This window comes from Nuphar pumila, chromosome 6 (genome assembly GCF_984573655.1).
Source record: "Nuphar pumila chromosome 6, dmNupPumi1.hap1.1, whole genome shotgun sequence".
Classification (NCBI taxonomy): Eukaryota; Viridiplantae; Streptophyta; class Magnoliopsida; order Nymphaeales; family Nymphaeaceae; genus Nuphar; species Nuphar pumila.
Genome location: NC_143254.1, coordinates 127,119,001 through 127,133,746, shown reverse-complemented (window position 1 = coordinate 127,133,746; position 14,746 = coordinate 127,119,001). Strand labels below are relative to the sequence as shown.

General features: G+C 42.0%; 1 protein-coding gene across 1 annotated transcript in view; it reads left to right on the top strand.

Moving 5' to 3' along the window:
- The first annotated feature begins 279 nt into the window (after positions 1–279).
- LOC149836124 (plant UBX domain-containing protein 8-like) overlaps positions 280–14,746 on the top strand; it is a 30,526-nt gene continuing 16,059 nt past the window's right edge. Inside the window, exon 1 of the mRNA XM_090009004.1 lies at positions 280–423. Within this exon, the coding sequence (XP_089865130.1) occupies positions 340–423 (84 nt within the window). The 5' untranslated portion in view covers positions 280–339. The remainder of the gene's footprint in view (positions 424–14,746) is intronic.

Below are 14,746 nucleotides of genomic sequence, written 5' to 3'. Positions count from 1 at the left end.
AAAGGTTCAGGGTTCTCATGGAAGGGATAATCATGGAGCAATTTTGCACAACTATTTCGTACGTTTCGAAATATTAATTAATGGCTTCATTTTAGAATTTTCTAGGAGTCATATAGTAAGTCCCGTGACGACTAGGACACCAGAGATTACCAAAACTAAACAAGATTAACTTATATGTTAATACAACAAACGTGTCGTAATCTCGTGGGGAAACCGACTACAAAAGCCCCAAATCCTCACCGTGGAAATCCAGAAATCTCCTCGTCGTTAAACGCCGAGAAGAAGCAAACCAGGTCTCTCTCTCTCTCTCTCTCTCTGCTCGGAGAATTTGCTCCGGTGATGGCGAGGACGGAGAAGGATGCGATGGAGACGTTCATGAGCATCACCGGCGCCTCCGAAGCTGTCGCGTTGCAGAAACTCGAGGTATCCTTCCCGATCGTACGGCCACTAATCAATCACCGGGCGTCGATAGGGTTTTGTTTGCCGCTAGGGTTTCGTTTTAATGAATTTCCGATCGCGCGAAACGATGATGAGGTTGTTGATGATTGCTCTGTTTTCGAGCTGGCGTAGTTGCAGTGAATTTCTGCGTTTTTTCGGGTTTTTGTCTCATCTTTTGTCGCGTTTGGTTCGTGGAAGTGATGAGTTTTTTTAAAATCGCAAGACTGTGCCGCTGTGTTTTTTTTTTCCTCTTTTCTGAATTCGTTAATTTGAGTAGAAGCAGTTTTTGTGGAATTTTATGACGTTAATTTTGCGAACGTAATTTGGAATTCGTTGCTAAGGATTTAGTGTTTGGATGATCGGTTTTTGCTTAATTAGTTGTCTTGGAAGTGCGCGTTTTATTCTTTCCTTGCTGTTATAGCTGCTTCATTCGGTTTCTTGACTTCTCCTTTGCTATTATTGGTTTCCGGCTTGAATTTTTTGATGCTGCTTATGCGGAGCAATTGTGATGATCTGATAGAGAATTGATATGATCTGCTTTCGCAGTGTGTTGTTTGATCCATTTAGGTTGTGTCAACTTTATTCATGCTTGTGAATAATCCCCTATTTTTGGGTTTAAACTTTACGCTTGCTGGGGATAGAAGCAAAATCCAAGGGGAAACATGGAACGTGGCCATTTCGATCATTTACCGATCGACTCATTTGCTTTTGGTAGCTGTCGTTTAAGTCCTCTTTCTCTACATGATCAGCTTTTTAAATTTCGATATGCTGGTTATTCTTTCCCTGGCTAACGTGCATAATTAAATCCTTGAGTTGTAGGTCATTGAAATTAATGCATCAAATATTTGTTTCGGGGTTTTCTGTTGAGGGAAATCTCATGATAAATTATAATTGTTCGACTCATTTGAGGTTTTTCTGCTCTCATTTTGGTAGCTTGCCTGCCAAGATTAATGAGGAAGGCAAGAAGGACGAATGTTGGTTCTACTTCAGTATGATTAAGATTGTTATCTTCTGTTATCAATATGCAATCTCTGTTTTTGTGCTCTCTCTTGCTGGACGAGTATTGGTTTCGGGGTTTTCTGTTGAGGGAAATCTCATGATAAATTATAATTGTTCGACTCATTTGAGTTTTTTCTGCTCTTATTTTGGTAGCTTGCCTGCCAAGATTAATGAGGAAGGCAAGAAGGCCGAATGTTGGTTCTACTTCAGTATGATTAAGATTGTTATCTTCTGTTGCCAACATGCAATCTCTGTTTTTGTGCTCTCTCTTTCTGGTCAAGATCCATCCTATTCTAATTGGAGTCTGTCTTTCATTGCTTCCCTTATCTTTTTGTGATCATGCAAATAAGATTTTTTTTTTGCAAATCCTATCCTTGTGTGTTTTTGGGTGGCAATGTAAGCCAACTCTTTCTTTGTCGATCAGCCCGCCCCTTGGTCAACATCAAGTGCCCCTCTTCTCCCGAAAGACAGAATTCCGTCTTCTCTCCATGGATGGACATGGAACAAGTATGGTAGGCACCTTGAGTTTACCAACCTCGGTAACTGGCTCCTATGAGTTCCCTTTTGGGAACTCCGTGGGCTTGCTGCTAACTGAGACTAGGAACATGTGTGCTGCCTCTCACCTGCTAACAACACCGTAGACATGCGGCTGATGTACTAGCCCTTGCTTTGATCTTACCTCCATTGCCGCACATGCGTTGACTCTAAAGAAATGGAGCTAGCTCACCAACCAACTATTCATGTTTGAGCTTGTTGGCTTGCTTCATTGTTATTTATACACTCTTCTTGAATTGTCTAACTTTGCAGCCAGACTAAAACATATTCGGTTGGATAGAGACATATTCCTTTTACATACATGGCCCCCACACATCAGATGCATACTTTTCCTCTTTTCTCTTGATAGACAGGCTTCCCTTCCCGGAGATCAACTCCTTTCTTTAATAATCATTAAGCATGGAACTGATGAACCGAAGGGTCCCTTGTTCTGCTGGGCAGCGATAGGAAGGCAATCACGACGAGGCTGGGTGTTGGGAAGGGAAAAAAATGAACTCTTTCATATTTATTATTAGTCTTGTCTTTCCTGAATCATATATCTTTTTTTGTTCTTACTACTATTTGAAAACCTGTATTCAAGCATATTAGCTAGTAGATATAACTTGACATATATTCGATTTCCACCATGTCTCCAAGTTGTATGCCTAGAACGAGAAGGCTTATTCATCGTACAATTTCAGCAATTCAAAATATTTTTAAAGTAAAATCTCATGAAAAAGCTGGCATAGATAAGTTTTTAAAAAACATGTAAAATACACACATATAAGGTGCAAGTAATATCAATAAAAATTAAAAATTGCAATGTCGTGCTAAGTTGGAGTTATGTAGTTTCCTTTCTGCTCTCACTGTCTTAATTATGTTTTCAATAATAATTTTCATTTGGTGCCCATTGAAGTTAGACTTGCCTTTAGGGTTTGGTTGCAAAAATGTGCACCGTTTAGGTGCTTGTAGTCAATCTCTTGCACTATGTAGTCAAAAGTAGTAGTCGGTGAGACCCTAAAAAGACTAGGCGGACTAGTTGGTACCCCAATTTAAAAAATAAAAAATACAGAAAATATGTAAACAAACTGCTAAAATCAATAACAAAATGTATACAATATATAATCAATATAATATGTACACAACATATAATACAGATTATATTATATCATAAAAGAACTAAACATATCTGTAACTAATAAGATCATCTTATTAAGATGTATACATCAAACGAGTACACATGCTTTCAGCCAAGCAAATAAGCAACAAAAAATCATGCTTTAACAGAATCATGCATTCAAAGAAACAATTCAGAACATACTATGTTACTAATAGAGAATCACGGAAACATGCTTTTCCATAAACATGATATGTATAATGTATTGACAAATTCATGCCTTAATAGAAATATAGAATCATGCTTTTAACGAAACATGCACTCAAAGAAACATATATAAAACCAAAAAAAAATCAGAATATAGACTTATGCTAATACAAAATTCAAAACATGCCTTAACAAAATCATGCTTTTATGGAAACATGCATTCAGATTATAGACGGGATCTATAAAAATAGAAAAATTCAGAATATAGTTATATATTAATGCAAAATTCATGATATATATACATATAATATACTACTACTGGAATACATACATATATTCTAACTACGCATGCTTCAGCCATATATATATACATACATACATACATAGGGAAATGAAAACCTCCCCGATGGAAAACCCTCCCAAACCTCCCTAGTGGATGTTTTATTGTTTTTTTTTTCAAAATTCCGACCGTACAGATGTGATCTATATGTTTTTTTTATTGGAATCAGTTCTTGGAGCATTTGATTCAGATGCACAGATAGGTTTTTATAAGTTTCAAAATCATTGTCGTACAATTTTCATAAATTTTTGAGGCTCCAAATACCATTTTTTCAATCCAAAATTCATGATCCAAGTGTCGATTTATAGTAAATCAATCATGCTGAACACCAATTGTTTTGGGATGAAGGCATAGTTGTTGTTGTTGTAATCATGCTGAACACATCTGTACGGTCATAATTTTGAAAAGAACACCACAAAATTTTCATTGGGGAGGTTTGGGAGGGTTTCCTTTGGGGAGGTTTTCATTTCCCTATATATATATATATATGTGCTAAATGAAACATGCTAAATGGTTTTTTCAGCTTTTCTATTGTTTTTTTTGCGGTTCCGACCCCATAAATGTGCTGGGCATGGTCGATTTAGTAGGAATCCACACATGGATCATGTGTTTTCGATGAAAAATGATATTTGGAGCCTAAAAAACTTACAAAGATTTTGGATCGTTGATTTTTCAAACCATATAAAAACCCACCCATGCATCGTAATCGAATGCTTCAAGAGCCGATCCCTATAAAATCAAATACATAGATCACCTCTGCACGGTCAAAATTTAAAAATAAAACAAAAAAGCCCATTTATCATGTTTCATTTACCACAGGTGTATTACCCTATATATATCCTCTCTCTTTCTCACTTTCTCTTACTCGGTCAAAAAAGAAGAATAAGAGGAGACGAGCAAACAAGGGAGGAAAAGAAGAAGAGGAAGAAGGGCGAGAAGAGGGGAGAGGGTAGGAAAAAAAAAGAAGAAAAGGGGGTAGAAGAGGGGAGACGGGAGAAAAAAAGAAGTGGACGAAAAAGAAAAAGGGAGAAAAAAAGAAGTGGAAGAAAAAGAAAAGAGGAAGAAAAAGAAAAGAGGAAGAAGAAGTGGTGATACAGACCCAATTTTTGAAGATACAAATCCGAACCCAATTACCCCAGTGTTGGAGATGATGGGGCCCACTCATGGGATGCCCCCTCCTAAATGGGGACTTGAAGGCTTAGTGGGACCCACTCATTGGGACACCCACTCCGAAAATTGGACTTAAAGGCTTAGTGGAACCCACCCAATTGGCGCCCCACTTTTTTTTTGAGTTCAAGGAGGGTCGTGCGAGGTACTTCCAAGAAGGACTTAACTAGAAATAGCTCAGGCCTTAGAAGGTTTATCTAGATTTAGGTTTTCTTTTAAGAAATATTTTGTAACTTGTGTAAGGCTTTATGAGTTCCTCTTGGCCTATATATAGGCCTTGTTTCTGGGCTTGAGGATCATGAAAAATTAAATTAAATTACTCTCTCTCTCTAAAACTTGTCTCTCTTCTCTCCTATCTCACGTCCCTCTCTCTCTCTTATGCTCTATTTGCCCCTCTCCTTTCTTTCTCTCTAAGGGCTCGTCTCTCTCTCTCTCTCTCATCTTGGTGTGCTGACCTCTAGTAGGTCGAGTTCACTAAGCAAACCATGGTTGCTACCAAGGACCACTCAATTAGCATGGTCTAACCGAGTCTCCGATGGTCATCATCTATGTCACATAGGTGCGGGTGCGGATGTAGTGATGCGGCACTTTAAAAAAACTTAGTTGCAGGGGTGCGGGGAGGGTATATATAATTTTTAGCAGTTTTAAGTTAACATTACATGTGTGTTCATTTATGTATTTATATATATATATATATAATATAGATAAAAATAGGCTTGATTAGGGTTAACTGAAAATACTTTTGGATAGAAATGGACCACAATATGGTTGACTTCACCTAACACAAAGGAAATTGTGTCCAAGTGTTGCACCCGCCTGGGTGCGGGTGCGACGCGGCCTGTTAAAAGAGTCTGTGTTACATAGGTCATCATCTTCCCATGTCGAACCCTGGTGAACTTGACCTCCACCAGCCGACTCGACTGTTGTAGAAGACCCCACCTGAGTCAGCCTAAGCCCAGTAAGTTGACCAAGCCCCTTTCCTTGACCTAAACCTAAGTAAAAACCTAACCAACCCAATTCAGCCCAACGTGAACTATGGCGAACCCAAAATTTTGTCAGAGTTCGCAGATTCACCCAGCCCAAACTGTGAATGAATTGAGCCTGCAATTTGGACTCAGTATTATTTAGGATGTCTAGTTTTAACTCCCCGAATTTCAGGATTTATAGAGTTCCCAGCTTTGAGAACTCTATTTTTCAATTTGGATATGTCAGATCCAAAATCCAGTATGCCCTGCTTAACCTACCCACTATTTTCTTAAATCATATCTTCGTGGTTCTAAGTCCTCTGACCTTCAATCTTGGTCAAAATTTAGTTCAATGTGTCTAGAAACATCCCTCCAAATTTGAGATTTTTTTGATTTTTGTTTTTTACTCCTTGATCTTGTCAGAAACCCATACTCTGCTTACCCGAGTTAACCTCTTGACCTAATCGAGCATACCCTTTGCCCAAAATTGAGAACCCTAGGCCTAGATATGCATCAAAGTCATATCAGAGCCAACCCCCATGCCTCCTAAGAAAAACCAAGACCAAATCCCAAAAATGAACCCGAAATCCTAAACAAGTTCGTGGAGGACACTAACACCAAGCTTGGTGGTGTTGAGACTCGTATGGCTGGTTTCAAAACCAGCCTTCTAAACATCACCAACCTCTTGGAACAACTCCAAACGATAGGCCAAGCCGCCCAACATCTCTAATTCACTATCGTAGGCAGTGAGCATCATGAGGAGCACGACGATCGCGAGGAGGACATGCAAGAATCTATCCTTGGATGACACCGGATGATCATGGAGTTGGCTCGAGGACGCATCAACTTAGCATCTCTCTTCCGTGGCCCGTCAAGATACCCTTCCCTACCTTCGCGGGAAAAAATCTCCATGATTGGATGTACAAAGCCAAACAATATTATGTTAGCCAAGAAAGACTTTGCGAAAATATGCTAGGATGCGCCGTGGCTCACCTCGAAGGTGAAGCCCTAAGGTGGTATCGATAGCATGAGCAATGCCATGGGACACCCACTTGTCATGAGTTCGAAAGAAAACTTTTGAAAAGATTCAAATCCTCCCTGTGTTAATCACAACATAGCGATGAAAAAATTAAAGCAAAAAGGGTCCATCCAAGACTACCAAGCGGAATTCGATGACCTTAGCACTATGTACGGAGTTTGGTCCAAAACCGCTTTGGTAGGCACATTCATGGGAGGATTACGAGAGGAAATTAGGGATTAGTTCATGGCTCTTGACCCTCAGACCTTAGAGGAATGTTTTGTAAAGGCTCAAGTTGTGGAAGAGCACATGAAAAAGACCATGTATGTAAAGAGGACTAGTCGACTCTCCTAATAGGCCGGAAACATGCACCCCAGGCAAAGAGGAGGGTGCCAAGACCAAATTCGGTTTCCTTGTCAAAACAAAATTTATTAACAAGGTCCAAATGGCGGATAGGCACAACAAGGGTCTGGGCTACAACTTTGATGAAAAATGGACTACCAGGCACAAGTGTAAGGCCCTTAAGTTCTTCTTAGCGTGCGAAAGCGAGGATGGAAGCAAAGACGAACAAACAAATACCATGGGTGAAACATACAAGGAAATATATCAAGGACATGGAATCTCTTACCATGCCCTTGTTGATGTGTTCGTTTTGAATTCCATGAAGATGAAGGGGTGCATGCATCAACAACAAGTGCCGGATCAACCCACAACTTTGTGCAAATCCTTGGATGCCGTGTGAAAGAGCAACCTTTCTTTGGTGTAATGGTTGGGGATGGCAGCCACCTGTGATAATGTGTGCTCTGAAGTGAATTTAGATCTCCAAGGATCCAAATTCAAGGTGGATCTCTATGTGTTGGCTATGAAAGGCACTGATGTGTTGCTAGGGATGAGTTGGCTCCGATTCCTAGAAAAAATCAAATGAAATTTTTGTAAAATGGAGATGAGCTTCGAAAGAGATGGGAAAACTATCTGCCTCAAAGCCCATAGGCAAGAGGAAGGCAATGTTATAGGCCTTAAGTTCTCCAAAATTATAGAGCTACTCAAGAGGTCGCCCATCGCGAGATCTAAACAAAGAGCAAAAAGGGTGCCCACGAAGAGAAGGAAGCAAGGTTGAATGTCCTCTCTATTGTGACTTGTGATTTATGGAGCAAAGTGCATAGAATACAAGGGAATGACGTGAGAATACAAAAGTTGAAGAGGACCATTGAGGAGGATCCAAGAGGCCACCCCCACTACCAAGGGTGAAGCAGTTTTCTATAAGGGAAGGTTTTTGCTTTTCAAAGATGTTGAGATCATCCCTGACCTCCACCTTTACCACTCGTCCCCCTTGGGTGGTCATGAAGGGGCCTTAAGACCCAACAACGGATCAAGGGAGAATTCCATTGGCCCAAAATGAAGGAGCATGCAATGAAGTTTGACAAAGAGTGCCTCGCTTGCCAAGCTAACAAATATAAGGCCATCAAGCCCGCCTGCTACCTCCACTCCTTGCTCATTCCGGACCGAGCTTTGTTCGACATTGTATATCTTATCATGACGCTTTTGTATTTCATTAGTGTTAACTTAAAACTATATATATATATACCCTCCCCGCACCCTCGCACCCTCGCACCCAACCTTTTTTAAAGTGCCGCATCCGCACCCGTACCTATATGACATAGGTTGTAGTTGATAGGTTTACCAAGTTCTCCTATTTCATGGCCCTACTCGAAAAATACTCTACCTAAACCATCGTAAAAACCTTCCACCAAAACGTAAGAAAACTCTACGGAATGCCCAATGCCATTGTTTGTGACTGTGACTCTCTATTTACCAGCCGATTTTGGAAAGAGTACTTCAGTCTCTCAAGAACCAAAATGAAGTACAACACAACCTATCACCCACAAACTGATGGCCAAACCAAAGCAGTCAACAGACAATAGAGACCTATCTTCGTTGTTTCACCAATGAGAAACCTAAGTCTTGAACCAACTACTTACCTTGGGCCAAATGGTTTTATAACACCTCCTTTCATTTCCTTACTTGAATGACCCCCTATGAAGCCCTATATTGTCAACCCCCACCCAAATCCTTGACGCCAAGTTCCCAGAAGTAGACTGACAACTGAGGACAAGAGATAACCTCAAAAATAACTTGACAAAGGCACAAAATCGAATACGACAATTATATAACAAGAACCGAAGGGATACAAAATTTCAAGTTGGGGAATGGGTAAAATAGAACGTGAAGGCAAGTACCAGAGCAAGAATGGGTCTTTCACAAGCTCACTCTGCATCCAAGCTCAAATTACCCTTGCTTGTCCAGATTCACCCGGTGTTCCATGTCTCAAGACTCATGGCTCACCATGGGAACATTCCTAAAGGAGTGACAACTTCCTCAAACAAGGTAGAATCCAGGAGGCCAGTTCGGGTTCTCAAAACCCAAAAGTTGCGGGTCCACGAGTGAAGAGTCAAGAAGCATCTTTTGGAATGTGACGATGAGGAAGCACCAACTTGGGAGTTTGATTATAATCTTCAAAAGTGTTACCCCGGCTTCTTGCCTAGTGGACTAGGCAATTCTTAAGGAGTAGGGGATGATACAGATCAAAACCCAATTACCCAAGTGCTAGAGCCGATGGGGCCCACTCATGGGATATACCTCTTCTTAAATGGGGACTTGAAGGCTTAGTGGGACCCAATCATGGGATGCCCCCTCCTAAAATTAGACTTGAAGGCTTAGTGGGACCCACCCAATTGGCGCCCATCTATTTTTGGACCTAAATGAGGTTCGTGCACGGTGATTTAAGACCCCCCTAAAGATGGAAGATGGTAGAGCAAAAAGTTGGTCTATTTCGGGGATACAAGACCCCACAAATAGATTGGTCCAAGAAGGGCTTAACTAGAAATAGCTCAACCCTTAGAAGGTTTATCTAGATTTAGGTTTGCTTTTAAGAAATATTTTGTAACTTGTGTAAGGCTTTATGAGCCCCTCTTGGCCTATATATAGGCCTTGTTTCTTGACTTGAGAATCATAAAAAAATGAATCTCTCTCTAAAACTCGTCTCTCTCTTAGGCTTGCTCCTCCCCTCTCCTCTCTCTTTCTCTCTCAAGGGCTCGTCCCTCTCTCTCATCTTGCTGTGCTGACCTCTAGTAGGTCGAGCTCACTAAGCGGACCAAGATTGTTGCCAAGGTCCACTCTACCAGCATGGTCTAATCGAGTCTCTGGCGGTCATCATCTTCCTACGCCGAACCCTAGTGAACCCGACCACCACTAGCCAACCCAACTGCTGAAGAACACTGATGCAGTGGAACAACCGGCGTCGCGTGCGTGGTCTTGGCAAACAAGAACATGACCCACATGGTCGTGTGCTACTCAGCGATGAGAAGGACAACCACCACTTGATGCAGTGGTGGAAACTGCAACCTTCACGCACAGGCGTTGACGTGAAGCCTGCTGGTGTAGTGAGGATGCCAATAGCCTTGTTAATGAAATGACGTAGGCTGTATCCTCCCAATGCACGACTGTGCAACACGATAATGGATATGGAATCTCTTACCATGCCCTTGTTGATGTGTCCGTTCTGAATTCCATGAAGATGAAGGGGTGCATGCATCAACAACAAGTGCCAGATCAACCCACAACTTTGTGCAAATCCTTGGATGCCGTGTGAAAGAGCAACCCTTCTTTGGTGTAATGGTTGGGGATGGCAGCCACCTCAAGTGTGATAATGTGTGCTCTGAAGTGAATTTAGATCTCCAAGGATCCAAATTCAAGGTGGATCTCTATGTGTTGGCTATGAAAGGCACTGATGTGGTGCTAGGGATGAGTTGGCTTCGATTCCTAGAAAAAATCAAATGAAATTTTTGTAAAATGGAGATGAGCTTCGAAAGAGATGGGAAAACTATCTGCCTCAAAGCCCATAGGCAAGAGGAAGGCAATGTTATAGGCCTTAAGTTCTCCAAAATTATAGAGCTACTCAAGAGGTCGCCCATCGCGAGATCTAAACAAAGAGCAAAAAGGGTGCCCACGAAGAGAAGGAAGCAAGGTTGAATGTCCTCTCTATTGTGACTTGTGATTTATGGAGCAAAGTGCATAGAATACAAGGGAATGACGTGAAATTACAAAAGTTGAAGAGGACCATTGAGGAGGATCCAAGAGGCCACCCCCACTACCAAGGGTGAAGCAGTTTTCTATAAGGGAAGGTTCTTGCTTTTCAAAGATGTTGAGATCATCCCTGACCTCCACCTTTACCACTCGTCCCCCTTGGGTGGTCATGAAGGGGCCTTTAAGACCCAACAATGGATCAAGGGAGAATTCCATTGGCCCAAAATGAAGGAGCATGTAATGAAGTTTGACAAAGAGTGCCTCGCTTGCCAAGCTAACAAATATAAGGCCCTCAATCCCGCCTGTTACCTCCACTCCTTGCTCATTCCAGACCGAGCTTGGTTCGACATTGTATATCTTATCATGATGCTTTTGTATTTCATTAGTGTTAACTTAAAACTATATATATATATATACCCTCCCCGCACCCTCGCACCCAACCTTTTTTAAACTGCCGCATCCGCACCCGTACCTATATGACATAGGTTGTAGTTGATAGGTTTACCAAGTTCTCCCATTTCATGGCCCTACTCGAAAAATACTCTACCTAAACCATCGTGAAAACCCTCCACCAAAACGTAAGAAAACTCTACGGAATGCCCAATGCCATTGTTTGTGACTGTGACTCTCTATTTACCAGTCGATTTTGGAAAGAGTACTTCAGTCTCTCAAGAACCAAAATGAAGTAGAACACAACCTATCACCCACAAACCGATGGCCAAACCAAAGTAGTCAACGGAACAATAGAGACCTATCTTTGTTGTTTCACCAATGAGAAACCTAAGTCTTGATCCAACTACTTACCTTGGGCCGAATGGTTTTATAACACCTCCTTTCATTTCCTTACTTGAATGACCCCCTATGAAGCCCTATATTGTCAACCCCCACCCAAATCCTTGACGCCAAGTTCCCAGAAGTAGACTGACAACTGAGGACAAGAGATAACCTCAAAAATAACTTGACAAAGGCACAAAATCGAATACGACAATTATATCACAAGAACCGAAGGGATACAAAATTTCAAGTTGGGGAATGGGTAAAATAGAACGTGAAGGCAAGTACCAGAGCAAGAATGGGTCTTTCACAAGCTCACTCTGCATACAAGCTCAAATTACCCCTTCTTGTCCAAATTCACCCGGTGTTCCATGTCTCAAGACTCGAGGCTGACCATGGGAACATTCCTAAAGGAGTGAACTTCCTCAAACAAGGTAGAATTCAGGAGGCTAGTTTGGGTTCTCAAAACCCAAAAGTTGCGCGTCAACGAGTGAAGAGTCAAGAAGCATATTTTGGAATGTGACGATGAGGAAGCACCAACTTGGGAGTTTGATTATAATCTTCAAAAGTGTTACTCCAACTTCTTGCCTAGTGGACTAGGCAATTCTTAAGGAGGAGGGGATGATACATGCCCAATTTTGGAAGATACAGATCAAAACCCAATTACCCAAGTGCTAGAGCCGATGGGGCCCACTCATGGGATATACCTCTTCTTAAATGGGGACTTGAAGGCTTAGTGGGACCCACCCAATTGGCGCCCATCTATTTTTGGACCTAAATGAGGTTCGTGCACGGTGATTTAAGACCCCCCTAAAGATGGAAGATGGTAGAGCAAAAAGTTGGTCTATTTCGGGGATACAAGACCCCACAAATAGATTGGTCCAAGAAGGGCTTAACTAGAAATAGCTCGACCCTTAGAAGGTTTATCTAGATTTAGGTTTGCTTTTAAGAAATATTTTGTAACTTGTGTAAGGCTTTATGAGCCCCTCTTGGCCTATATATAGGCCTTGTTTCTTGACTTGAGAATCATAAAAAATTGAATCTCTCTCTCTAAAACTCGTCTCTCTCTTAGGCTTGCTCCTCCCCTCTCCTCTCTCTTTCTCTCTCAAGGGCTCGTCCCTCTCTCTCATCTTGCTGTGCTGACCTCTAGTAGGTCGAGCTCACTAAGTGGACCAAGGTTGTTGCCAAGGTCCACTCAACCAGCATGGTCTAATCGAGTCTCTGGCGGTCATCATCTTCCCAAGCCGAACCCTAGTGAACCCGACCACCACTAGCCAACCCAACTGTTGAAGAAGAGTGATGCAGTGGAACAACCGGTATCGCGTGCGTCGTCTTGGCAAACCATAACACGACCCACACGGTCGTGCACTACTCAACGATGAAAAGGACAACCACCACTTGACGCAGTGGTGGAAACTGCAACCTTCACGCACAGACGTTGACGTTTGAAGCCTGCTGGTGTAGTGAGGATGCTAATAACCTTGTTAATGGAATGCCGTAGGCTGTATCCTCCCAATGCACGACTGTGCAAAACGATAATCCAATGGCAGCGTGAAGACAGGAAAGCTCAGATCAATGTATTCGAGCCACAATGCATTTAAAGATTGGTAACATTTATAAACTGAGAGTAGTAACAATGAAAAAGACCAAGACTGACAGAGATTAAACAGACTGATTGAAAAGGAATAAAGAAATAAACAAAACAATAATAACGTGCAGCTGAAGCAAAAGTGGCAGCCAAACTTTTCAGAACTCCAGTGCAAAGAATCTAATATAACTAAACTACTGTCGAGAAGAAGACAAAGGGGAAAAAATGCTGAAAGGAAAAAAGCTGCTGCTGCGATTTTTTCAATGTTCTCTCTCTTTGCACGCAACTCTAAAAAAGTTTATTTAAAGGCTTCAACTGGATCCGGGTCTCGGGTCCGGTCCTAGACCCGAAACACGTCCGTGTGCTGTTGGGTATGTGACGTTTGGGACGTTCCAGACCTGCTCTGCATCAAAGACCCCACCTGAGTCAGCCTAAACCCTGTAAGTCGACCAATCCCCTTTGACCCAAACCTAAGAACCTACCCAACCCAATTCAGCCCAACCTGAATTCTGACAAACCCAAAATTTCGTCAGACTTTACGGATTCTCTCAACCCAAACCGTGAAGGATCCGAGTCTGCAATTCGGACTCTAGGGTGTCTAGTTTTAACCCCCCAAATTTTAGGATTTATGGAGTTCCCAGCTCTCAGAACTCTATTTTTCAATTCGGGTCTGTCAGATCTAAAACCCAGTCTCCTTGCTTAACTCTGAAAAACCCGTCACTTCCTAAAATTGTATCTCCTTGGTTCTGAGTCCTCTGACCTTCAAACTTAGTTCAAGGTGTCCATAAACATCTCTCCAAATTTGGGATTTTTGTGTCACCGTTTAGGAGTTCTGATTTTTTCTCTCCCATCCTATTAGAAACCCATACCCTGTTTACCTGAGTTAGCCTCTTGACCTTGACTTGACCTAACCGAGCCTACCCCTGCCCAAAATTTCGAACCCCAGGCCCAGACACACATCAAGAGGGGAGAAAAAAAGGAAGAAAAGTAGAAAAAGGTTGCAAAAGAGTGGTGATGGGAGAAAAGAAGAAGAGGGGAGACGAGAGAAAAAAGAAGAGGAAGAAGGAGACCGGGTGAAACAAATAAGAAGGGGCAGAAGAAGAAGAAAGGGCAAGAAGAGGGAGATTTATGGTTAAAACCCATCCCGCCCCTGCCGGTTTCTCCCCCCCCCCCTTTGATTTTTTTAAGTTTTACTTAATTACCCCCAGCCCCCACCCCTTTACATTATTTTTTTTTAAATTTTACTAGGCTGCCCTCGCAGCCTGATGGGGCAGTCTAGTCAGCAAAATTGTCACCTTTTCATGGTCTAGCACCTAGTCTCCGGACTTGCGCCTAGGTGCCTAGTTGCCACTTTTGGCTACATAGCTCTTGCAAGTGTTAGCAGGGGATTAGGGGAATTTTTGTTGGCATACAATACAAATGCAGTGTTTTCTTTTTTGGGGTGCTTTAGATGTGCCTTGGTCACCTTAGCTTGTTTTCCCTCGAAGTCTCTTGAGTCTTGACCATTAATTTGTAT